The sequence below is a fragment of the Triticum urartu genome, chromosome 7, assembly GCF_003073215.2.
Source record: "Triticum urartu cultivar G1812 chromosome 7, Tu2.1, whole genome shotgun sequence".
In the NCBI taxonomy this organism is placed as follows: Eukaryota; Viridiplantae; Streptophyta; class Magnoliopsida; order Poales; family Poaceae; genus Triticum; species Triticum urartu.
The window spans coordinates 137,154,582-137,181,359 of record NC_053028.1 but is presented as its reverse complement, the minus strand read 5'-3'; the positions used below and the strand labels follow the sequence as shown (position 1 = coordinate 137,181,359).

The following is a 26,778-nucleotide window of genomic DNA, read 5'->3' as shown; positions in this document are numbered from 1 at the left end:
TGCACAAATCTCGAAAAATGCTGTCTTCTGATGTGTGGCACTGAGCGTTAGATTCGGATGAACCATGGTCCTATACAACATTTTCGTTAGGAAACGTCTGTTGCAATCTCTTGATCCCTATCTCAATTCTATTTGGGAACCACTAGCCATCGGACGGCTAATGCTTTGCTTTGATCCTTATCTCAACTAGATGACTCGTTGCGCCAATGGCGCAAAGGGCGAGAGGGAGACAACTATTGTGAGAATATTCAGACACTCAAGTCTTTACTACTGGTACATAGATGCTTAGTTACAATGTGGTACACGTAGGAAGTAGATAGGAAGGGATACATTATTAGCTTATGAAAACCAAACGTGGCCAACACTGCCGCATCCTCTGCTTGGAAGCCGCCTTTTTTCACCGGATCTAACATAGATACATGATCACAAAAGGAAGCAAGACCATCATATAAAATGGTCTACTTACTCATTCAGGTTAGTGATCAGGTGGCTGGAACCGCAAAGTATAATAGCGCTTGACGGACAATAAAAATAGGTGTTGCTCCTCGTCTCCTCCTGAGTCTGGATCGAGGCCTCGCTCCTCTCTTCTATTGAATGACAGCTTGAAGGAAAGGACACACAAAAGTGCAGTCCTATACATTGATTAACCTGACAGAAAACAGAGACAAATGTAGATATGGTTATCTATTATGCCGCTGATAAAAAAAGTAAAACACTAAACAGAGACAAATAGAAGAATAGTGAGGACTGGAGTAACCTCTACATAATAATTCAGATTGCATTACTGAACATATGAATGACAGAGAGGCCCAAAGAAATTGGCTTTATCAGGTATATGAATGACATTACAGAGAGAATTACCAAATTATCAGGTTATCAGGTAAGTGACAAGATAGAAAGAAGAAGGTGCTCCATGCTTGTTGGTTGAAACTCCATCAACTACCAGTGCATACACTACATAGGTTAATAATAAGCTAATCCTTGAATTCCTCTCTCGTTATATTATCACTGGACACATACTTTTTTGTGTGGCTAGTGGATGCTGGAATTTTGCTACTGCGACGCTGAAAATCTTGTTTTGTTTTTACTGAAGGACTTTATTATGGTTTGAAATGTAGTAGTATAGTACTTCGCTAGTGAGCATCCTCCCCTCTTCCTCTCATGAGAAAAAAGAGAAGAAATGGGTAGGTGTCTCAACTGGACATCTGAAGAGGATCTGGCCACCACGCTTAAATCAAACAGAGTGGAAGCGAAAACAAAACAAAAAACCTTAATCGGCCTAGAACCAGACAGACTTAACACAGAGGTTAGAGAGGTGAAAGGGACCTTGATGAGCACAAGAGCGGTTTTGGCTGTCAGCGGTGGGGAATGAGCTTTCTTTGGCTATCAGCGTCGTCCTGGTGGCTGGCCAATGTAGCTCCAACCCAACCTTGACCCAACAGAGATGAGACGTGGTCAGGGAAGCGAAGAGAGGAAATCGAGAGAGGGTGGGAGGGGACAGACCATGATGCTGCTGCTGCTGCTTGTCACAGACCGAGTTGATGAGCACTCCGCTGCTGCGTGGACCAATGATTTTATGGGCCCAATGGCAGCCACCCGGTAAAGCAGTCAAAGTTGTAACAAAAGATAGAAGTGAATAGTAAAAATTGAGGGTGAAAAACGATCGAAGAAGCTGATCGAACGGCCAGCGATCGTGCGCGCGCGAAGGTCCCCAGCACGGCGGGTTGCCCACCAGCGTTTATATGTTCTATGAAACTCATGGATCTCCGTAACTACAGGTTTAGGAATAACAAATCAATGAAGAAGCTTATTGTATAAGCCTGCTAAATTTGCCAACAGTATGTAACCAAAAGTAGTTATCTGCACAAAACAGGGCTGCATTCTTTCTCCAGGTCTAGTTTTCACAAATAAGTTCCTACTGGATACAGCTACTAACTGAAGTAAAATCAAGCATGTATGTGCTCTGACTATCACAATTTCCAGTAAACTAAGTAACTAACTATTGAGCAAAATGTATAGTGCTCCACGTTAGGTAGGGAGACGAACACAAGTAGCAGGGTATATGCACCTTGAACATGTTGAAGTTTTGCTTTGGTCTCCCCCTCAAGGCCAGCCAAATAAACCTCTGTGCCTCCTCCATGCCAATATGAACCGGCCCTATAAGGCAGAGATTTTCGTAAACTGGAAGAATGAAGAAGAATGAACATCATTAAATTGTCTTCAGGAGTAAAAGCATATATATATATATATATAAACTGAGCTGATCTGCAGGCCCTATAAGAACTAACGGGAATGACACGAGAACAGTATGGTACAGAAATAGAAGACCTGGGCAAGAAGTAATGGAAAAATACGAACCTATATTATACATACTATTACAGTTCGATATGAAGATTCTCAAGAGAAATGTGTAAACTAAGCCAATTAAAAAATGACTGCATACACATATACAGATTTTCAGGAGAAATGTGTAAACTAAAACACCTAACAAATATTTGAATCATGTATACGCAAAGCACATTGCTAGCACGACCCACCATGCAAACGATCATCATAAATACTTGTGAATCTGTTTCAGACCATACCAACAGAACTGGATAGCAAGATGATCAGGGTAAACAAATTACCTACGGAACCATGTATGCTTGTGCAGCTAATCAGACATCTCTCTAAAATAGATTAGTGAAGATAATTTGCTCATAGAATCATGTATGCTTATGCAACTAACCCCTTTAGTAAGGAGAGATGACCTGACGTGTCCATTTGAGAAGATCAAGTTCAGAGAAACAATAATGTTCATTTGGGATTGGGCATAATAATCGCTTCAACTTTGAAATTCAAAACCAAGGTACCGATTAACATCCTACACACACACATGCGCGCACGCGCACGCGCACACGCACGCACACATGATTGAATAAAGCGCCATGAGAAGATTGGTAAATGAGCCAATTGATTGTAACAGATAAATAGATAACTAAATTGCATGGCTTTGTAAACAAATAAGGATGATATAGACTAATCGTCGCACAAGAAAGCTGCAATTTTAGATGCCCTAAGTCGAGGGCTTGTTCATGGAACAAATGAGTAGGTGAGAAGCGTGTGAATCTGACCATCCATATGCATGTGCTTCCTGAGACCTACCTCCTAAATACAACACAGAAATTCATCAGAAAATTCGCAAACTCCGCGGTAGCAAAAAATGCAGCAAGCTGAGGAGAAAGAAAACAAAGCTCAAAACTTGGTGCGGGAAATCTCATGGTGCTGATGATGACGGCTGCGCGTTCCTCTGATCCATGCCCTACAAACACAGGATCAGCACAGATCTGCCGGGGCAAGTCAGACGAGGGAAGCAGGTAATGGTGGAGGTGGCTTACCGTTGCAGTGAAGACCGAGGAGGAAGGCGAGGGGGAGAAGGACAGAGCAAATGACCAGCGCCGCGACGGCGGCCGCCATGCCGGTGCAGAGGCATTTGACCCAATTTTCTGATTATGCTTTTGGTTATCCAATCCAAGTTTTAATTCAACAATCAGTAGCTCGCATCGCCCTTCTACTATAATTTCTTCATGGCACATCTGCTAGCAGCGGCTACTCCTGTATCCAACGTCCATCTATAAGGAATCAAACACAAGGAACTGCAAGTTCTGCTGTAATTAGTTCTCCTCTTTTTCTGGACATAATTTTAGTTCCTGTTAGGAAACCACAATGTGCCTAACCAAAATTACTTCTACAGGTACGAACAATAATTAGTAAATTAATCGTGTCCAACATCTAACTGATCCACATATTTTCACAAAAGCACAATTAGGGATTACAGAGGATTTTACCCTTGAAGCGGACATGTTCTTTTGCTCCCTTTTTGCTTCTTAGGGGCTACACGGAGCATCTCCTTAGCTTCTGCTCACCTTGCAGGGCATCATTGGTGTACTTTCTCGGACACTCCTTCTCTAGCACCACTCACTTCAGTGTGCTTCTCATCAGTGAGCGGCACATGTGAGACAAAGTCTATCATCGTTTTCAGTGATTGTTCCAACAGAAACCTGCGTGCACAATTATACATAAGAGACAGTGTCGCCACAGTATTACATGGCAAAGGGGTTGAACCTGATAATAACTGATGATCCACCAACTTGCAACCTTCAAAGTCCGGCTTCAGCTGCAGCCTCTGTACACTTTGCCTGAAGCTATCTTGCATACTTACTTCCTGAAACAAGCCTAAAATGGTCACCAGAAGATAATAATTGTGAGCATCTGTATCTTTTTCTGTCGCAAGCTTGGCAGTGTTTTTCCTAAGCTTATTAGGCGCCCAAGAACATAGAACAACACGTACTTTCATACTGCATTCAGAATTTGTGTATCCTGATAGTCTTTTAGATCTCTGAACAGAGCTAACATATATTGAAAAACCGTGGAACTTTAAACAGTCAGATCAAGTAACTGACTTCTCCTAATTCCATAGCGAGGTGAGCCAATTCGCCTGGACGGACAGAAAACAAATTATGGATAACAGTAGAGATCTTAGGGCCTTTAGGTGTTCCTTCTATTGATCTATAGACACAGGGAGTACATCCAACTTTCAAGCAAGGGTCAGCTCTAAAAATTGGGTTCACCACCGGCCTATTTGCAGCACCTAGCTTTATCTCCTCTTGCTATTTCTGAATGCAGTGTGATATTATTATGACTACAGTTTAGATTGGCTGAAACAAAGAAAGCTAAGACCAGACAAAACTATAAAATTATTATGTGGTTTTTATAGGCAAAGACAAACATGAATGTGTAGGACAGTAATTTGCTAAGGGCATAACAAAAATGATAGCAGAAGAAGCCACAAACTTTAGACATGGTGGAGATGCAAAGCTAACCAGGCAATGGAGGGAACATGCTTCCTCTTCTCCGTTGAATCCATCACCATACGGCTAGGTGAGGAGCTGCCGCTTGCATCTTCCGCCTTCGTTGGGCGAGAGGAGAGGCTGCTGAAAGAAACCTGCAAAATCATCCAAACCAACAAAGATGATTTTAGGACGAGACCCCTTGCATCACCTGCCCTTATCCAAGCTCTAATGATAGACATACGCTTCTGGTCCTCGTAGAAGCCATGGGGACCAAATATCATTTGCAGCAGTAGCTCAGAAGAGTCGGAACCTGCGAGCGCAGCGGCGACGACGGGGCCGACGGATCTGCGAGCGCCATGGCCATGGCCGTCACCTGACCCGCTCGCTCTCCATCTTCTCTTCCCTTCCCGTCGCCTGACCCGCTCGCTCTTCCTCTTCTATTCCCTTCCCTTCCCTTCTGAAAACAGGAGGGAGGAGGTTGCGGGCGGAGGCTGGCCGGAGGAGACGAGCGCGAGTGGCAGCGGCTGGCCGGGTGGAGGAGGTGCGGCGGCGGCAGGAGAGGCGGGCGCGGTCGGGAGAGACAGGAGAGGGACGCGGCGCGAGTGCGGGATGGGCGGAAGGGTAGGTTACCTCCACCGGAGCGGCTGCCTTTTATACACCCGTATGCGAAATGACGAAAATGCCCTCAGAGGGGCATGAAATTAACAGGCGGTGGCACGAGAGTTTATAGGGCGACGTGGATGGCTCGGTCCTGCCTAGCAGTTCTTCAAGGTTTATATGTTCAATTCTATTTGGGAACCACTAGCGCTGATGCTTTGCATCCTATCATACCAGTGTTTGGCCATTCGATTGGAAACCAAATGGACGTCAGATCTGCTTCTTAATCTTAGATGAGCCCTTCTATGGCACCATGATTAAATGCTTTCCATATAAGAATTTGATCTCGTGAGGTACAATCTCTTCTCTCTCTACACACCCTTCCAAACAGTGCTTCCTGATCGGATGCTTCTCTCCCGACGCAACAAAAATGGCGCACCTAACCCGCGAGATCGAGTATCGTGTTTTTCCTGATGGAGATCATGTAACCTTCCAGCCACATATATGCTCTTGAGTATCCATTGGGGTTCATCCTCTTTCATTGTCGCGGGTCAACTGAGAACATAAGAAATTTACTTTGTTAGCAAACCTTAATAAAGTGTTTTGAGTGAAAGTAAACTTTTAGTGAGTCAACTGAGAACATAAGAAATTTACTTTGTTAGCAAACCTTAATAAAGTGTTTTGAGTGAAAGTAAACTTTTAGTGAGTCAACTAAGAACATAAGAAATTTACTTTGTTAGCAAACCTTAATAAAGTGTTTTGAGTGAAAATAAACTTTTAGTTGTATGAAACAAAAGGAATTTAATGTGGAAGTATGATGCGAAAGAAGCATAAAAAGTATACTGGGTACATATGTACTAATACTTGGAAGCAGAATCTGGACGCACGGTAATAAGAAGCAAAATGAAACAAAAGGAATATAATGTGGAAGCGCGATTAATACGAGGCATGAGACAGTGTGCTGGGTACATCAGTACTGTTACTTGGAAGCATACTGTGAATGCAAGCTAATCAGAAGCATGAAAATGGGAACTTGGTGCATCATTAGTCTTATCTGGAAGCTCGGAAGAAAATGAAATGAATACAAATATTGCCGTCAAATGGGGATGCATATCTATGGAGTAGGAAGCACCATAATGTTTGCTATCCCAAAAATTATTATTTTCTAATTCTTATCTGACATAGTACATGAAGAGCAGAACACTAACATGCACACAATGAACACATGAACCAATTAGTACTAGGCAGAGTAGGCATTACAGGCCTAAATGCAAAAATTGACATTACAAAACATCGAGTATGGCTGTGATCATAAGCAGGCACATATGCTAATCACACGCTTGGGGAAGGGGTTGGGTGAATTGTCAAAGTACAATACCCTTTGATTCTGATGAGAGGCACTTTGAAGAGGGAGGAAAACAATGGACAAATCTTGGTCTTCCGTCGGGGGATGGGAAGATAGATGGCAACCCAGGGCCCAACCGAGATGGAGATGGGGGGTTGCGCCCCCTAAGGCCGCAATGGAGCACATGTAGTGTCGCCCCGCCTTTCGTTTCGTATCCTCGAAAAAGGCCGGTATTGAATTTCAAATAGGCTCCTTCAGTAATCCGAGTAGGCAGGTAGGGTGTAAGTCTGTCACTGGTGAGTTTCCTCAACGGCGTCTGCTGGACCTCCTATGCTCTCATCAAATTCGACCTCTACGTCATGGTCAGTAATATCTCCATCTTCCAGTTCCAACCAAATCTTATATAACTTGACCGCTAGAATGGCGGAGGTTCCGTAGCGCATCATGAGCACCGGGTAAAGGGACGGTTAAGCAACTCAAGCGATCCACCCTACCTGACTTTGGATAAAGATAGAAGGTAGAAGATCGTGAAGGCGGCCTATCTACCACTCACACCTATTCTAGGCCTTTAAATCCCTGACCACCTAGACCTCTAGTAGCAAAGCAACTAAAAGACCCAATCACAAAAATAACCCTCTCTATCCCCCTCAATACCTTGGCACGAATACAGGGGGTACCTTGTCTGTCGGTCCCAGAAGGCAACAAACAAGTGGAAGCAACTGATGCTTTGGTCATTCTACTCCTTGATGCCAGTCTGTGCTTGCTATCATGCTGGCAAAAGCGGGGGTTTCGGCTGATTTTACCTACGATTGGATTTGAACCAATGACTCTCGTTGTACGAAAGCAATACTCTAACCGTTGAGTCGAGTAGGTCAAGCCGAGTCAAGTCAGAGAAAATCGAAAAAAGAGAAAGTGCGCCTATCAAAAAGATACTCTGAAGACTTCGGGATCGAGGTCTCATTAGCCGAGGAAGACCCATGCCAATCCACGTGGCATCTTTGACCGACGTCAGCGATAGAGACATAGCAAATTGGTCCGCGGGCATCGCGATAAGTCCTCTGTCCTACTACAGGTGTTGCGACAACCTTTACCAAGTCCGAACGATTGACATCTACCAGATCCGCTCCGCATCGGAGCAAAAGGACGATGGATCAGGGAGGAGCGTCGTCGCGGAACTGGGTAGTGTGGTGGGGAGGCATGGGGAGGAACTGCTTTGTTGGCTGGAGTCCAATCCGAAGATGGGGAGCGATGTGGGTGGATGGTGAGCTTGGTTTGGGGAACACCGCAAGGAAAGAGGCGACAGGGAAGTGATTAGAAGGAAAAATTAGCAGTTTCTGAACAATTTGCTTCCTTATTCTTTTTTTTGTTGAAAAGAGATGACATGATTAGATTATGTGACCTTGAGATTCTGCTAGGATCGATGGCTTTCGATAGGTCTAGTGCTTCATTTCTGATCAAACTGCTTGGTGGGACGTGTCCCATTCATTTAGCAAACAAGACAATTCTACGCATTAACTTTTCATCGCAAAAATTAACATCCCCATGACAATATAATTTGCACCGTTCGATTTGTCACGTAAGAAAATTTGACGTTTGATTTTTATCTTTTCCTCGCCTACAACCGCCAGAAAACTGGCGCTCGCGGAATTACCGTTGCTCATAAAAATTGGAAAGATAACATTTGGCGTGACGATAGCCGCTATCTCTTCGCTCTCCCTGTCCGACTCTCGCCGCCGCCGCGCCCTCCCCCCGCTGTCGCCTCGGCCGCCGCCGCCAGCCATGCTTCTCCTCCAGAAACACGTCCTCCTCCTCTCTCTCCGTCCCCGTGCCACAAGTGCCCTACTCGCGTTCCGCCACCGATGCCTCTTCTCCAACACCCGATTCGCCGCCACCGCCGCCGCCGTGGCGGCGTCGGCTAGCCCTGCCCCGTTCGCCGTGGCGGACTACCTCGTCGCGTCTTGCCACCTCACCCCGGCGCAGGCCGTCAAGGCCTCCAAGGTCCTCTCCCGCCTCAAGTCCCCCTCCAAGCCCGAGGCCGTCCTCGCCTTCCTCTCCGACCTCGGCCTCTCCGACGCCGACGTCGCCGCCGTCGTCGTGTACGACCCTCTCCTCCTCTGCTCCGAGGTCGACAAGACCCTCGTCCCGCGCCTCACCGAGCTCCGGGACCTCGGGCTCTCCCCGTCCCAGATCGCCCGCCTCGTCCTGGTCGACCCCGCCCGCTTCCGCCGCCCCACCATCATCTCCAAGCTGCAGTACTACGTCCCCCTCTTCGGCTCCTTCGAGAACCTCCTCCAGGCGCTCAAGTACAACTCCTACCTCCTCAGCTCCGACCTGGAGAACGTTGTCAAGCCCAACGTCGCGCTCCTCCGGGAGTGCGGGCTAGGTGACTGTGATATTGCCAAGCTATGCATCCCTGTGCCGAGGCTGCTCACCAGCAAGCCAGAGCGCATCCAGGCCATGGTGGCGCGTGCCGAAGATGTCGGTGTGCCCCGTGGCTCTGCGATGTTCAGGCACGCGCTGTTGGCTGTCGCATTCCTCAGCGAGGAGAAGATTGCTGCTAAGGTGGAGTTCCTGAAGAAGACTTTCAGATGGTCGGAAGCTGAGGTGGCCATTGCTGTTGCCAAGCTTCCTGTGGTGCTGAGGAACTCCCAGGAGAGGCTGTTGCGCATGTCGGAATTCTTGATGTCCGAGGTTGGGTTAGAGCCGGAGTACATTGCTCACAGGCCGGCAATGCTCACTTATAGCTTAGAGGCCCGGCTCAAACCTCGGTACTATGTTGTGAAGTTCCTTAAAGAAAATGGATTGCTAAAGCCTAACCGAAGCTTCTACACCGCAGCCCAGGTGAGTGAGAAGGTATTCGTGGACAAGTTCATACGTCCTCACAAGGAAGCTGCGCCTCGCCTTGCTGAAGACTATGCTGCTACTCTCAAAGGGGAAGTGCCCACTAGATTCAGATTGCAAGAACCAAGAACAGGCTTGAATAGTATTTAACTGTTTTTTTTTCACAATGAAGTTTTCACTCTGGAGTCTGCACAGCTAGCTGGCAAGTCCTGTTTCTGTGTTGTTTACTAACACTCTAACTGGATGTTGGGTGTCCACTATAGTATGTCACTTGCAGTTTTGTAGTTGCTAATATTTTCTGAATTCGAATATGTTTTGGTCGTCATCCAGTAGAGAAGAAAGCATGGCACAGTCATGAATTGGTTCTTCATCATGTCATGCTAATACACAAGTTTCTGAACCTGGCTTGTTCAGTCTGCGTTTTGTACTAAGATCAGACAACTATCAGCGTCTTTTAGGTCTCAGTTGGGACGTTAGAATCTTCCTGTTCCTTTAGGAAATAAACTTATTATTGTTACTCTTGTGGAATTCTGCATTACAAACATGCTCTGTAATGTGTATCAACAGCTTCCCTAATACAGTACTGTATATTACTTATTATTTCGATTGGCATACTCCACACGATTTTGTGCATCCTTATGATGATAGTGTTCCAGGCCTTGCTGATACTTACTCTTCTAGCTGTTGTTGAAAATGCCAACAGAGCTGTTCTGTGGAACAACATAGGTAAAGAGGAAGTGCTGACACTTGTTGTAGAAAGTTGTAGTAAGAAAGAAGTGTTCTAAGGTTTGTCATATCCAGTGTTCATTCCTGCAATGTTTTACAGTTTTGCTATGAGTTATCAGTTACAGCATTACTAACTGATGAAGAACTATGCTTTACACGCCAACTTTCCATCTGTAGCTAGGTATGGATTGTTGAATAAAATTTCATAGTGGATTTACCTATTTGTTTCTTAGATTCTTCACAACCAGATGCATATGTATATATTTTTGTGTTATTTGCTTGAAATAATTTGCTTGGCTAATTTAGTTCCAGTACATTGTTCATTTCCATTATTCTGGAAGTTAGTTGAAACTAGCAAGTTTTTGGATAAATACATATCTGGATTAATTTGCTGCTATCTTTTTGGTCTAAATTTATTTTTGAGAAGTTTTCCTTTGCTGTGCACAAACGAAGCTGAAAATACGTGTGAGCCTCCGTTATAGAATGACAGTTCTGAAAATCAGAGATCTCATATATAGTTAGACAGACTATATGATTTTGGATAAGCTAGACAGAAAGCTTTAGTTAATTAATTTAATAGGGTTAGAACTGCCATGGGTTGTTTACTGGTTGGGGCATGAAGAAATAAAATGCTGGATGTTAGGCCTTGCATACAGCAAGCTACAGCTTGGATGTTTAGGCTACGTCTCTCTTATTTCAGACCCTACATGGTGAAACCTTATTCGTTCAGAAAACTGTATACATTCTGGTAGCAAAACTTCCGAGGAAAACTACTCCCTCTGTTTACTTTTGTAAGACGTTTTAGACAGACAGCTGTCTAAAACGTCTTACAAAAGAGAACGGAGGGAGTACATATTTTGATATTAATCCCATGAAGCCACAGATTTAGCCCAAATTATTGAACTGAGCTGTAAAATTGACACCTTGTTTCTGTCGTCCATCCTCGCATATTTTGACCTGTGACTGAGGCATGTGAAGCTCAACAGCGGATCTGGGATATGTCCTGTAGCTCAACACAAATATATCAGTCTAAAATATGTAAATTGGTAGATTAGATTCTTAAATCTCTTTTATCCTCAATATTTTTGCAGAATTAGAAGCAATTCTGCTGAAGTTAACCCTGCAAGTTTAAGCTTATATTCGTTTCAACCCTGAAAACAGTAGGAGCTCGAATTCCGGAGTGTTGGATTATTCAACTTGAACTGGTTCCCCGCTGAAACTTTGTTCGGATTGTATGATGTTCATGTACTCCCTCCGTTCCGTTTTACTCGTCGTGATTTTAGTTTAAATTTGAACTAAAACCACGACGAGTAAATCGGAACGGAGGGAGTACTTCCTAGAGGTAGCACTCACATATGCACCGTACATTACATAGATATAGATGCAGATCTAGTATTATTCAGTTATTATTACACGGAAGCATGTATGCAAGAAGAAAACGGGGCCATCTAGCAGTCCTTGGTGCAGAAACATCGCCGATAGCCGTCGCACTTGCCTCCGGGGAAACGCTCGGTCAGGCAAACGCTTGCACAGTTGGTGTCGCTCACGCACAGCCCCACAAATTTTTTGCTCTCTGACCTACACTCCCTCGCCAAAATTACCTGCACTGCTCCCTGGAACCCTACACGGCCAAATTCATAGGAGGAAATCAGCCATCTCACATACAGTAGTACATAATTATAGCAGTATTGTCAGTTATCTTAAATACTCCCTCTGTCCGAAAAAGCTTGTCCCTCGAATGAATTTATCTAGCACTAACTTGATGCTAGATACATCCATTTAAGAGACATCCATTTGAGGGACAAGCTTTTTCGGACAGAGGGAGTAGTAAGTACGGGATACGCACCTGTAGCAACAAGGAGCAGGAAGACGACCACAAAGACCTTCATGGACCGATCCATTTAGTTTCTTGTGGAAAACTGAGAGGGTTGTATGAAAGATTAAGGCCTTCAAACTGGATTTTACGATGGATGAATGTAGAGGGGGGGAGGGGGGCTTGTTATATACTTGCAGTGGCATGCGTATATCTTCCTTGCTTCCAGGCTAAGCGAACGTATTTTTGTAGGGTAGTGTTAAGTGACTACCTGCTTTTGTAGGGTAGTGTAATAACTTTTTTTGAGCAACTTGTAGGATAGTGTAATAACTGAGTACCCGCAAGAAAATAGGGACAGTGCAACTATTTTGTTTGTGTGTGCGTGAATTTAGGGCAGTGCAAATGACATGTGAAAATAGAAAGGCTGGCAAAAAAAACCGTGTGAGAATAGGAAGAGCGGCCACACCTTGTGTGCAATTCTTAGTCATCTTACATTTTATTTTATATAGATATAGGATGCTTCATGTTTATGTACAATGCTGCTATATTTTGCTTCCATTTGCAAATATATGGAAGAATTAGGTACTGAAAAAGAAGATGCTTTAATTTCTAGAAGATACTGAAAACAAGTAGAGGCAAGGAAATAGCATCGACGTACATATGTACATTCTTATTATTTTGGTGAGCACAGATTATTTCGAATACACATTTTTGACAATGATCACAGTAATTTTTTTATTGGGCAAGTTGTAATTACAAAACAGACGACTGAAATTTAGTAAAAGTGTTTGGGTGTGCCTAATCATCAGACGTCTGATTTTCATTTTGGCTCAGGTCACATTTTCGTCCAATGTCTGGTTAACACGTGTACCTGTTTGTTTTCAGTTCGTTCAGATGATGGAGAGAAAATTCGTCTGATTTTAGTTCTTGTTCAGGTCGAATGGCCACTTGGGTTCAGTGCAGACTGCAGACTTCTGAGCCCATCCTGTATGGCCCGAAATGAAAACAATTACCCACCTCCCCGAGCCAGCAGCATAAAAGTTCACCACCCCCAGTTCGTTACTTCTCATCGGCTTACCTGTCCCCACACCCTCCCTCAAAAAAGAAAAATTCTCTCTCCACACCCAACCAAATAGAACATGTTCATGCTGCACAATTGCATGTAAAACTGAAGCAGCATACCCTCCAAAAGAAAAAGAACTGAAGCAGCATACACTAGTACACACTTAATTATAAAGGGAAGGAAAAATAATGCAAAAATGAAGATACATGTTGCCTCCATTGTTTGCAGAATGAAAACATAAATCTGAAGAAATGAACACCAATATAATCTGTATAATACTACCTACATGTATGTATATCTTTAGATTGGAACGAAAAATAATAAAAGAATCAATATGAACAAAAGATCCACTTCCCTGCTGCGCTGACCTAAAAAGAAAAAGATTGACATACCAAACATTTAGCAAAAAGGGAGAAAAAATTATGTGAGAAGATACTAACAAAAACGAAGATTGTTGTATTTTAGTTTCACCTGCTTGTTTTTCCCCCTTTTTTGTACAAATACTCTTTGTATTATTATTCTAAAAATCAACAACAAATATGCAGCAGAGTCCCGCTGTTTCCCTCAAAAAACAAAAACAATAAATCAAAAAAGATAAAAAGAAAAACTATGTAGGTCTACAAAACCACAAACTATGCACACACACACACACACACACACACACACACACACACACACACACACACACACATATATATATATATATATGGTTCACTTGCGGGAATGATAAAAGTTGCGACACATCAACAACACACGTTCAAACTAGTTCAGGACTCGAGGCCGATTACATATAGTTGATAGTTGACTACTTAGAGGCTAAGTACCCCAATTACTGCTATGACTCCGTTTATTGACCTCAACTGGTACTTAGATGGTGTCAAGGGCAACCATCATGTTTAGTTCATTGAGCACATTGATCTTCATGGTGATTAGCACATTTGTGCCAACCCCAAGACCAGTCCCAATGAGGAACTCCTTCCAGCCCTGGTTGAAGTAGATGCAGCCATCCGTTGATGTCTCATACGAACACTGACCAAATAACTAAAGAGAACTCAAGTGAAACACTTAGGGTACCGATCCTTAGGATTTGTTATAATATACTACTAAAAATTCAATCCAAGAGCGGAAAAGAATGCGACCCGTCGGGGCGAATGATACACAACGTTACTCATGCATATTAGTGAAGAAAAATCTGGTTTTTTCACCGTGTATTGCTTGGTTTTATCGGGGATCACAATAATAACAAGGTTCTTGATGAAGAAGAATTTTTATGATCATCCTCTTGCTTGTGTGTGCAGGTTGCTTCGCCGTAAAAAGAAAAATATAACACCATGCTCGAAAAAAATATACTTGAATATCACAACTAGAAAATAAATCATACCTCCATGTTCCCCATCTAGAGCTTAATTAAATTTCTAGCCATATTTTAGAAATAAAACAGATGAAGAGTCACTTGCTGCTGCACATGACAGAGAAAATACTATGTGCCTAAGACGAAGCAGGAAGTGAGTGAAAAATAACAAAAACAAAGTGAATGGGGAGGGACTTACTGAACATAATTTATGCCTTTGGGTACTGACTGCAAGATCAAAATAAGAGACTAGCAAAAGAAGTTGAAGACAGACTGAATAAGATTGAGAAAACTAAAGAGAGACTGGATATGAACAAATGAAGAAAGATTGAAATTAAGAATCTAAGAGACTAAGAAAGTGAGACCGAATAAAACGATGCAAAAATGAAGAAATAAGACCAACCGATGATACTGAGAACCAGAGAAGACGGAAAAATGAATGAAAAACTTGCGAAATTAGAGAAACTGAAAAACCGAAGGAATTAAGAATTTAAGAGACTGAATAAAAGGATGAAAAAAAGAGAAATAAGAGCAACTGATGAAACAGAGAACTAGAGAAGACAGAAAAATGTATGAGAAACTTGGGGAATAAGAGAAACTGAAAAAACTTAAAAAGCTAAGAACCTAAGAGATTAAGAAAGAAGGACTGAATAGAAGGATGAGAAATGAAGAAATATGAGCAACTGATAAAAATATAAATGACTGAGACTGATCTTAACACAAAAAATGGTTGATGACTGATCTGAAAACATATTTGAAAAACTAATTACCGATAACTAATAGTGAGGACTGAGACTGAAATAACTTCACATATAGAAGATTACTACTGAAAAAGAATAAACACTGATCAAATAACTGCAGACTTAACAAATAACTGAAGAGAACTCAACTAAAACACTTAGGGTACTGATCCTTAGGAATATTGATGCCTAAAAACTGAAAATTGAATGAATGATTGAAACAAATACATTAAAACTGAGAAAATGAATTACTAAAAGGACTAAAAGTGAATCAGCGTTAAAGCCGAGAAAATGATCTACTAAAACAACTAAAACTGAACATACTAAAAAGCTGAGACAAATAACTGAAAGACCAAAATAAATACTAAGGTGCTGATTCTGAGGTACTGAAGAATAAATACTACAAATTGCAAAAAAGCAAAAAGGAACTGAAAAACTGACACACTAACTGAATTAAAAAAAAGTACCAAGCAGTAAGAACACACTCAAATTCTCTTCACTGCACGCGAAAACTGCTAAAAACAAGTAGCTGATGAAAACTTCATACAGTCCCCAACCACCCTGCACTTCCATAAACAACATAAAAAAAGTAAAGCTACTTCTTGGTAACTTACCAGTTCACGCATAAACTACACAACCCCCCTGAACTCCCACAAACTTCACGCACAACATTCAGTCCACGGACATTGAATACTGCTTGCTTACTTACTACTCCCTGCACTAGTATGAAAAACGTTCTTATATTTTGGGACAGAGGGAGTAGTTCCCACTGAAACGTTTTTCTATTGTCAATTATTCACAGGCTGGAACTACATACTGCACTATCTAATTAAGGGGTTAAAGATTTAGGACAAAAAAGTTAATACCTCCTGCATGTCCTACCAAGTTCGTACATTCGAAATCATAGTGCTACTAATGATGCATGTGTTGTTTTCACACGCCACATCCAGACTCAAAACTACATATATACGTCTATGCAACTATTAAGCTCACTGCTATCTGAAGATAGCTAGGGAACAGCATTACTTAGTTCCTTTCATTACTCGCTCTTTAAGCTAGCTAGCTCAACAATTTTTTATTGGACCACAACAATGCATGGTTTGAATGGATTGATTCCCTGCAGTATGAACTAAACACACTACACTTGTATGAACTAAACACAGAAGTACACTTGGATGAACTGAAACACAGGACTGAGAAATGAAAATACAAGAATGACTGATAAATTTATTGAGTTTGAGTTCCCCCAATATACAACAAATCAGAAGAGAAATTAAGAAAAGTTGAACACACAGCCCTGGGCACGAACACCGCAATCTCAGTAACCTAACAATCGGAAGGCCGCTGTGCTATCACATGAATTTGGTGTGGGAGCTAAGAACAGACACCATACAAAAAATCATCGGATACGCGCGCGATGACAGATGTAGGAAAATGAAGTGAAGCTGAGCGAGAAAACTCATGGGGGAGAGGGGAATAACTCACCGTACCTTCCACCCGACCGACGTTGACGACTGATTCCGGCCTCTCCGACGAGCAATTGCTGGTGGCGGACCCGACGGAAACGCTTCGCCGTCCTCCTTTCCCGACTACTCTCTCCTTCCTCCCGGTGCTCCCCGCAGCTTACCTCCCTCTTCTCAGAGCTGCTCGCCGGCAGCTGGCCGCCCTCCATGACCTGCCGCCAGCCCTTGCCGTTGAACGCCGCCGCCGACGACTTCCTCCGGCGGCACTCCTCCGCAACCCAGTAAAAGCCCATAACCCAAAACACCTGAAGCCCAACAGGCCAGCACGCACGCATGAGAAACACAGACAGACTGATTTCTTTTCTCAAAAAAGAGAAACACAGACAGAAGGAAGAGGCGAGCAACGCCGAGATTGGTACATGATCTGATGGCCACAAAAACGACCTGAAGCCAATTACAAAACAGACGACTGAAATTTAGTAAAAGTGTTTTTCTTTCATTTTCTTTACAGAGAGATGCATCATTTGCATTTAAAAGCTGTAGTGGCCTTTTCACTTACGTACTTGGGCCGGCCCACTACCAATGAAGTGCCACGGAAACCTAAAACTAAAAGGCATCCCCATTATATACGAAATTTCCTTTTTTTAGATGAAATATACGCAATTTCCTATTCGCCGCTCTTTGCGTCGATTTACCGATGCTTCATGAGTAGAGAAAGAGCGTTCCGGGCCGGTGGTAAAGTGTTCGACCGATCCCGGTTTAGGAAAGGTTCCTGGCCGGTTTTGCCTGGTTTTTATGGGTTTTTCTGTTTTCTTGTCTGTTTATTTTTTATTTTTTTACTTCTTTTACTTTTCAAGTTTCTTATTTATTTTAAAAAATATTTGGCATTCCAATATTTTTTAAAATTTTAATGAATGTTTGAAAATTTCAAAAAATGTTTCTGTTTTCAAATTTTGTTCGCAAATTAAGAAAATGCATTTCTGAAAAATGTTTGAAAATTTCAAAAAATGTTTCTGTTTTCAAATTTTGTTTGCAAATTAAGAAAATGCATTTCTGAAAATCTTTGGCAATTTCAAAAAATGTCCTTGCTTTTCAAAAACTGTTCAGAATTTCAAAAATTCTCCCCATTTTCAGATTTTCTTCACAAATTCAAAAAAAATCAGGAAATTAGAAAATGTTCGCGACCTTCAAACTGATTTTACGATGGATGAATGTAGAGGGGGGAGGGGGACTTGTTATATACTTGTTATATCTTTCTTGCTTACGGGCTAAGCGAACATATTTTTGTAGGGTAGTGTTAAGTGACTACCTGCTTTTGTACAGTAGTGTAATAATTTCTTTTGAGCAACTTGTAGGGTAGTGTAATAACTGGTACTCGCAAGAAAACAGGGACAGTGCAACTCTTTTGTTTGTGTGTGCATGAATTTAGGGCAGTGCAAATGACATGTGAAAAATAGAAAGGCTAGCAAAAAAAAACGTGTGAAAATAGGAAGAGCGGCCACACCTTGTGTGTAATTCTTAGTCATCTTACATTTTATTTTATATAGATATAGGATGCGGCATGTTTATGTACGTTGCTGCTATGTTTTGCTTCCTTTTGCAAATATATGGAAGAATTAGGCACTGAAAAGGAAAAAAAACTTTATTTTCTAAAAGATACTGAAAACAAGTAGAAGCAAGGAAATAGCATCGACGTGCATATGTAAATTCTTATATTATTTTGGCGAGTACATATTATTCCAGTATCACAGAATTTTTTTATTGGGCAAGTTGTGATTATTTCCACAATTGATTGGGATTTTTCTTTCCTTCTTTGTAGAGAGAGATGGATCATTTGCATTTACAAGTTGTAGTGGCCTTTTCACTTGCGTACTTGGGCTGGCCCACTACCCATGAAGTGCCACGGAAACGTAAAGGCATCCCCATGATATACGAAATTTCGTATTCACCGCTCTTTGCGTCGATTTATCGACGCTTTTTTTAAAATAACCATCGTATATTCCATTAGAGAAACATATTACAGTGAGTACATACACAGTCATTACATGAGACATACATAGGTGTCTTACATTTTTGCACCAATGTTCCTGTAACCAGTAAAACTACAATTTCACATGGAGAGAACCTTGCGCCTCGTAAATCGTTGTCCACCATTCTTCTTTGCCATCGCCAAGGCAACGCCAGAGAAAAAGGAGAGAATCCACCATTCCTAGATCTGAGGGAGCACCTTCGCATACAAGGATGCTTTTTGAGCTGATGAACTGGACCGCCGCAAGCGACGAGACCGAGCACAGAGCACAGAGCGACCGTTCTAGGCCGGCCCGTAAAGTGTTCGACTGATCCCGGTTTAGGAAAGGTTCCTGAGCGGTTTTGAGAACCTTCTAGAAGGTTCCTAAAACGTTTTTTTATTGTACCTGGTTTTTGTGGGTTTTTGGTTTTTTGTTTTTCTTACTTCTTTTCCTTTTCAAGTTTCTTTTATATTTCTTCAAAAATGTTTGGCATTCCAATATCGTTTAAAATGTTAACAAATGCTTGAAATTTTCAGAAAATGTTTCTGTTTACAAATTTTGTTCGCAAACTAAAACATAATTGCATTTCTGATTTCTTTGGCAATTTCAAAAAATGTTTTGCTTTTCAAAAACTGTTCAGAATTTAAAAAATTGTCCCCGTTTTCAGATTTTATTCACAAATTCAAAAAACAATTAGGAAATTAGAAAATGTTCACGACATATCTGCATTAGTTTACTGCTATCTTTTTGGGCTAAATTTTTATGTGAGAAGTTTTTCTTGGCTGTGCACAAACCAAGCCAAAAATATGTGGGAGCCAACGTTATAGAATGACAGTTCTGAAAACCAGAGATCTCATATATAGTTAGACAGACTATACGGTTCTGGATAAGCTAAAAAGAAAGCTTTATAAGACGAAACTATCAATCCACCATGATTTCTTCACTTTGTCATTTAGTTAATTTAGTAGTGTTAGAACTGCCATGGGTTGTTTACTGGTCTGGGCACGAAGAAATAAAATGTTGGATGTTTAGGCTACGTCTCTCTTATTTCAGACCCTATATGTTGAAACCGTATTCATCCAGAAAACCATATACATTCTGGTTGCAAAACTTTTAAGGAAACGTATAAATTTAAAAATTAATTACACGAAGCCATAGATTTATCCCAAATTATTAAACTGAGCTGTAAAAATGACACCTCGGGCCTGTCGTCCATCCTCGTATATTTTGTTCTGTGACTGAGGTATGTGAGTCTGGACAGCAGATCTGGGTGTTACTTTCTTTGTCATATGATGTCCTTCAGCTCAACACAATGAATTGGTCTAAAATATGTAGATTGCCGAACTAGATTCTTAGATCTCTTGTCTCCACAATACTTCTGTATACATAGCAGCAATTCTGCAAAAGTTACTCCTGCAAGTTCGGTTCTTGTAATCTGTGTAGATTCTTAGGTACTTTTGGTTCTGCACTAAGTCATGGCCAAATCTTCTGGTGTGGTGCTATGTCTACTCCCACGATTTATTTTTCTTTCTTACGAAATATGACTTCCCTTCTAGACTTCCAGTAAAGTTTCATGTCTCATTTGTTCCAGTTTTTAAGCTTATATTCGCTTCAATCCCGAGAACGGTAGCCGCTCCGGTTCCGGAGTGTTGGGTTATTCAACTCGAACTGGTTCCCTGCTGAAACTTTGTTCGGATTATATGATGTTCATGTACTTTCTAGGAGTAGCACTCACATATGCATCATACATGCATAGATGCAGATCTAGTCTTATTATTCAGCAGTTATTATTATTACACGGAAGCATGTGTGCAAGAAGATTACGGGCCATCTAGCAGCCCTTGGTACAGACACAACGTCGGTGGTCGCACTTGCCTCCGGTGAAATACTCGGTCAGGCAAACACTTGCACAGTTGCGGTCGCTCAGGCACAGCCCCACAAACTTGTGGCTCTGTGAAGTACAGTCCCTCGCCAAAGCAACCTGCACCGCTCCCTGGAAGCCTACACGGGCAAATTGTTAAGAGCAAATCAGCCACCTCACATACTACCTCCGTTCCAAAATATACAACGTTTTGATACATAATTTAGCAGTATTATCAGTTATCTTAAACAGTAAGTACAACATACACACCTGTGGCCACAAGGAGCAGGAAGACGACCGCAAAGACCTTCATGGACCGATCCATCTAGTTTTCCTGTGAAAGATTGAGAGGGTTCTATGACAGATTAAGACCTTCAAGATGGATTGTATGATGGATGAATGTAGAGGAGGGACGGGGGCTTGCTTATATACTTGCAGTGGCACGCATATACTCCGTATCTTCCTTGCTTCCAGGCTAAGCGAACATATTTTTCTAGGGTAATATAACTGAGTGGGTAGTGTAATAACTGAGTACCCGCAAGAAAACAGTGATAGTACAGCCTTTTTTGTTTGTGTTCGCCTAAATTTACGCTGGTATACAGGCTAAGCGAACATATTTTTGTAGGGTAGTGTAGTAACTCCCCGCAAGAAAACATAGATAGTACAGCCTTTTTTATTTGTGTGTGCGTAAATTTACGCTGGTGCAGGCTAAGCAAACATATTTTTATAGGGTAGTATGTAACATCCCAATTTTTATTAAATTTGGATGTTAATAGAATCATTCAATGCATATCATATTTCTTTGCATTTTGGAGTTTTTGAAGTATTCAACTAATATTTTTTCACTCGAGAAAAACAAATGAGAGGGGATAAGATGGCTTCCTCAAACTTATAAAGGAGTGGGAAATTTTATTTTGAATATTATTTGAAGTTTTGGAGTTTATCAGTATTTATCTTTTATGCAAAAAGTGCATTAATTGCATTAGCAAAATATTTTCAAAATGTTCTGTGCGTAAGTTAATGTTCATTAGGCTCTAAATATTATATAGTTATTTTAGAAATTATTTTGGTGTTTTTATTAATTCATTTGAATTATTTAGGGCCACTTTAGTGTTCGGTTAAAAAAAAAGAAACACGCACGCACGCACGCACTCACCGCAGCCTGGACCAAAACTGGGTTCGGCCCAGGAGCGTCCCAACCGGCCCAGCTAGCCATTTGGCCCAAGGCCAGCGCCCAGCGCCCGAAACCCTCCGACACCGGTCGACCGCCCCGCATGCGCCCTCGCTCGCCTCCTCTCGCTGCCGCTGCCAGGCGGGCCCCGCTCGTCAGCTCGTCCCCAACCTCCCGCAGCCCGCGGGATAAACATCCTCGCCGCACCCCCGCAACCGCCGCTCGGCTCCCTCGCGGATGAGGCTTATCCGCAGCCCCTTAGCGCTCCTAGCCACGCCTATATAAAGGCCAGGACCCCCTCTTCCAACCTCGCCGTCCAGCTTCTTCCCACGCCGCCCCTACCGCTCGTTGTCGCCGTTCGCATCACGCCAGAGCCGCGCCACTCCGTCGTCCATTTCGTCGTCTGTGGCACCCCTAGCTCTCCTTCCTTTGTCAATTGGATCCCCGCGACAACGCGCATCTGTTTGACACATTTTTTGACCCCAGGACCCGCCGGAGCACCCGCCCCCGACGACACCCGACCTCGCCAGAGCCCACGGAGCGCCTCCGCCTTCGCCTCGCCGACCCCGACGCCCCTGAGGAGCCCCGATGCCACCATCTGGACGTCCAAGCCGCGCCGCACCTCCTCGTCTTCTTCCCCGTCGCCGAGGACCACTGCAGCCGCGTCGCCGGCCACCACCACCACCCGCTGTAAGCCACCGCCCCACTCCCTCCCGTTAGATCGATCACCGATGGCCCAGATTAGATTAGGATAGTTTGTTTTTTTAGTTGAACCGGTACGCAGTTAACCGCGGGTTTTTATTCTAAAAACCGATCGGTTTCTGTATAAGTTAGCCGCCGCCGCCGTTTTTCTTAGATTGTGGTCGTCCGCTGTATAAGCTACGCGGCGAACACCTTTCGGCCAGTAGGAATCTGCCACGCGCTAAGGACCTGTTTGTGATAGTTTTTCTTCATTGTTTAGTCCCTTTTATCACAGATTAGTCCCCGATCTTAGATTAGCCATAATTTTTAAACCGTAGATCCAAACTCGATGAAACCAACGGCAAATTCTTCGTCATGTTTAGTTCTATCCAGTGGTACCCTTTTTGCAAACTTTTGGTAGATTCAAATTTGAATTTATTCAGATTCTAAGTCGAACTTCAAATGACCATATCTCCCAAACCGAAGCTCCGATTAAGTTGATTCCTTTTGCATTCTGTCACCATAGCCGAACCCTATCATCTGGACCTTTGTCACAATAATTTTCACACATTAGAATCTACCCTTTAATATTTTTATTAGTATGCACTATAGCTCACATCACTTTTTGAACCATAGGCCTATGTTGTTTTGCACTTAGAATATTTTTGTGGTAGCTTAGTGTGTTGTATGTTCATTTGGTTTTTTCAAGACTTTTTGCTTTGCATGTTCTTTTGGTTCTCTGGAATGTTTGCTTATGTTTGTTTATCTTCTTTGCGGTAGATTGCCCGGAGTGCGAAGCAGAATATTATCAGTCTTTAGAATTCAACCAGCAGTACCAAGGCAAGTTGCATCTTGATCATGTTTTCATTACCTATATTTTTTTATGCACTTAGTTCTTTGCGGTAGGACTGCATGGTAGGAATTAATGCCATATGACTATGCTTTTCACCCAGTAGTTCATTGAGGTAGGTCTGAACCATATAACATTGTCACTATCGTTTTACATTATGTTGCTTCGCTAAGTAGACGTGGACTGGGGAGTGATCATGGTAAAGGTTGAGTGACAATGTAGTAAATAGGACCTAAGATAATTAATGAACTACCTGGGCGGAAACTTGTTGGAATGGTGGCGAAGTACAGTGGGGCACGCATGGGAAATCCATGGTGGTGCACCACTAGTGGACCGTCCGCTCAGGCTCAAAGAGATCAACCGTATTCTCATGTCTAGAAGCTTACGTGTGCTGCCACAAGCCAATATGGGCTCTGGCTTAGTTGAGTAGTTAGTGTGACCCCTTCCGGGATGTGCTAGCAGATGTAGAATGATGTAGGTGTATCGACCTATCCGTGGGTTAAGTAGAAACATTTTCGAAAGACTATGTCTCGATCTTCCCATCATGGAGGTGGTCGAGTCTTGTGGGAAAAAGTGCGCAACCTCTGTAGAGTGTCAACCTAATCGATTAGCCTGTCCCCGGTTACGGACAACTTGAGCATCTAGTAGTGGAAATGTCGGGAGATCTCCTCACCTTTAATTAAACAGTTGGGTTTTAAATGAAATTGGGAACGGATGGAGTTGGGTTTGCCAACTCATCCTATGAAAATGTGTAGTAGTAGAATAACATCTTTTCTAATAGGGTAAAACTAGCTTTATGCAAAAACTAAACTTAGAGCTTTCCACCAGCCAAATTGCATGTACAAGTAGGTTCTTTACACTTATGATGTGACTTGCCAGTACATTCAATATACTGACCTATATGGCTGCAACTTATCACGTTGCAGATATATCCGACGAGGATTAAGGTGCGATAGGTCGATGTTCTACACTCAACCTTGCTCGTGGAGTTGGACTCATTTACTACTTTGCTTCCGCAGTATTTGCTTATTGGCTCTATGCCCTATTTTGTAATAAATGTATTGCTTCTGGACTATCGATGTAATAAAGAGATGTGTGTTATTTCTGTTATTTCATCGAGTACTGTGTGTGCTAGCAAGTCGATCCAGGGACTAGCACGGTAAGCACAGAGACTTCGACTCTTATCGAGTCGGGTCACTACAAGATGGTATCAGGGCACACGTTGACTGTAGGACGCGACCCCTAGAAATGGAAAAAAGCCATAGGATAAAAACTATATTTTTTCACTTTCCCTATATATCCTTTGGTCTCGTACCTTCTCTGCTTCAGTACTAATTTCTTCTCTCTTTCAAAATGTAGATGTCGTCCGCCATTGTCGAGTTCGAGCAGCCCGATGAGACCATGCCCTTTGGACGGCAGCTGGTGAAGATCTTGAAGCACCTGAAGATTGGGCTTCCCACATTCACTGGAACCTTCACAGCCACCCTGCCCGAGGAGACACATTGGAGGATCGATGCTCATATCCCCGGACGCATCCTCAGGAACCGCACCAAGCCCATTGATTTCCATGTGGATACCGCAACATGGGGCTTGGGCAGGGGTATCGCTGCTCACATTGCTCTCGGGCGCATTAGGGAGGTGTATGACGAAGACCTCAAGAGGACCTCCTTCGTGATGTACGGACGCCGCGACGCAAATGGAAATTTGGTGTGTACCCTGGAGGATGAGACGATAGCATCCCATATCCAGGACATGGAGGAGCACATTCGCATGATGGAGCTGGAGCTGCCCGACAACATGATTGTCATCAAGAACCTCATGACCCGCAAGGCCGAGCTAGAGGAGGAGCTCCAGGACGCTCGCATCGAGCACGAGGGAGAGCTGGACGCACTGCAGGAGAAGATCGACGACCTGAAGCTTGAGCTTGAGGAGGCCGAGGAGAAGTTGGATGAGGGAGAAAACATCCAGGAGGATCACTCATATGGTGCCTATGTCAGCTAGGAGAGGGACCAAAATGATGAGCTCGGAGATGACGACACGGAGAGTGATGCAAGGACACCCGATGTCGACATGGTTGACTGGTCCTCATCTGATGAGAGTTAGATTTTATACCACCATGAGAGTTTAGAAATTTGATTTCGTTATCCGATTAGTTTATTTCATCTGTATGACCTTGTCAAATCTTGTGACATGGCTTACCTTAGGTTTGATTATTCGTGTGGACCTCTTTGTTTGAAATTGAATTGGAGTGACTTGAAGTTTTATTGCTATCATGTGCATATGGGTAGTGTGATTTTACTCACTAGGCCTTGTTCTATTCTAACTCCTCATCCACTCTAAAACCCATCAGATGCCTCCGAGACGTGACCCCGGATTCAACTTTCCGCCGGAGCTCACGCAATTGATCCAGCAGCAGAATGCTCTTATGCAGATGCTCATTCAGAACCTGTCGTGGAGTCGTCACGGCAGATGTCCTAGTGTGAGGACTTAGACGTTATGTGGTAGCTTGAGAGGGGTTGAGTGGAATCGAGAGACGCAACGCAAGACAAGGGTTTAGACAGCTTCGGGCCCCGGGAAACATCATCCGGTAACAACCCTACGTGCTGTTTGAGGCTACCTCTCATTATGATCATGAGGAAGTCGCCGTAAACCGGCTCTCCCAGTTAACCCTAACCCTTTAAGATTATTTCTTCTTTCTTGTCCCACTTTGGGGAGCCCTGCCCCTCCTTATATATGTTGAAGGGGCGGGTTACATATAGAGTCCAACTCGGACTTAAGACTTAACTATTATGACTTCTCTTCTTGGGCTTCTTAACATCTTGGGCTTCATAACGTCTCGGGCTTCATAACTCCTGGCAACCCAGTTACCATTGCCTGCCGGGAGTTAACTGGTGCCAGTTTAAGATGGTCTGCCGGGAGTTAACTGGTGCCGGTTTAAGATGGTCTGCCGGTTTAAGAATGTCTGCTGAGTTATCATCTGACTTAACTCCTGTCTTAACTATCAGCCGGTTTAACAACCAGCCGGTTTACCGTCTGGGTTAACTGCCTGTTTTACCTGTCTGTCTTAACTCTCAGCCGGTTTAACAACCTGCCGATTTACCGTCTGACTTAACACCAACCGGTTTACCACCTGCCTTAACATGCACCTGCCGGTTTACCACCTGCTTTAACACCCACCGGTTTACTAAGTCCCAATCGGGTTATAACTCCGGCCGGATCATACCACGGGGTATATCCCCGACATTAGCCCCCAGTTTAATTTGGATTTATCCATGTTAAACTGATCCTGATCATCCTTAAGTCCTTGTCACTTCCTTCTTCTATAAAATCTGAGTCAATAGACCATCTTCATAATCAATTTGCTGACATTGGTTTGTCACAGAGAAATATTGTGAAGAATAACTCCTTTGACTTCAGCTCCCAATGCTTTAACAA

General features: G+C 43.0%; 3 protein-coding genes and 1 long non-coding RNA gene across 23 annotated transcripts; 1 reads left to right on the top strand and 3 right to left on the bottom strand.

Annotated features, from left to right (window-relative positions):
• Positions 1–220: 220 nt before the first annotated feature.
• Positions 221–5,451, bottom strand: LOC125521795. Of its 18 annotated transcripts, none has more exons than XR_007289438.1 (10): positions 5,143–5,451; positions 4,863–4,984; positions 4,105–4,204; positions 3,828–4,040; positions 3,378–3,594; positions 2,729–3,301; positions 2,069–2,181; positions 1,504–1,772; positions 1,327–1,429; positions 221–648 (listed from the first exon to the last, which is right to left on the bottom strand). It is a non-coding gene; the product is annotated as an uncharacterized LOC125521795 (long non-coding RNA). The 18 variants fall into 18 exon arrangements; XR_007289441.1 differs by having other exon boundaries at positions 2,069–2,157; XR_007289442.1 differs by having other exon boundaries at positions 3,114–3,301.
• Positions 5,452–8,369: 2,918 nt separating this feature from the next.
• LOC125519765 lies at positions 8,370–9,940 on the top strand. The gene has a single exon (XM_048684520.1). It carries the CDS (start codon positions 8,554–8,556, stop codon positions 9,763–9,765), a length of 1,212 nt encoding a protein of 403 aa, XP_048540477.1. The 5' UTR covers positions 8,370–8,553; the 3' UTR covers positions 9,766–9,940.
• Positions 9,941–13,914: 3,974 nt separating this feature from the next.
• On the bottom strand, positions 13,915–17,164 carry LOC125519766. 3 transcript variants are annotated; one of them, XR_007288313.1, is made up of 2 exons: positions 16,794–17,164; positions 13,915–14,246 (listed from the first exon to the last, which is right to left on the bottom strand). XR_007288313.1 is itself a non-coding variant. In XM_048684521.1 (2 exons), the coding sequence occupies exons 1-2, from the start codon at positions 17,104–17,106 to the stop codon at positions 14,147–14,149; spliced, it is 408 nt and encodes a 135-aa protein (XP_048540478.1). In that variant the 5' UTR covers positions 17,107–17,137; the 3' UTR covers positions 13,915–14,146. The 3 variants fall into 3 exon arrangements, 1 of the variants encoding a protein (XP_048540478.1); XR_007288312.1 differs by having other exon boundaries at positions 13,915–14,258; positions 16,799–17,164; XM_048684521.1 differs by having other exon boundaries at positions 16,799–17,137.
• A 3,341-nt stretch (positions 17,165–20,505) lies between these two features.
• Positions 20,506–21,051, bottom strand: LOC125523157 (defensin Tk-AMP-D4). Its single transcript, XM_048688213.1, has 2 exons — positions 20,912–21,051; positions 20,506–20,781 (listed from the first exon to the last, which is right to left on the bottom strand). The coding sequence occupies exons 1-2, from the start codon at positions 20,964–20,966 to the stop codon at positions 20,612–20,614; spliced, it is 225 nt and encodes a 74-aa protein (XP_048544170.1). The 5' UTR covers positions 20,967–21,051; the 3' UTR covers positions 20,506–20,611.
• Positions 21,052–26,778: the final 5,727 nt, after the last annotated feature.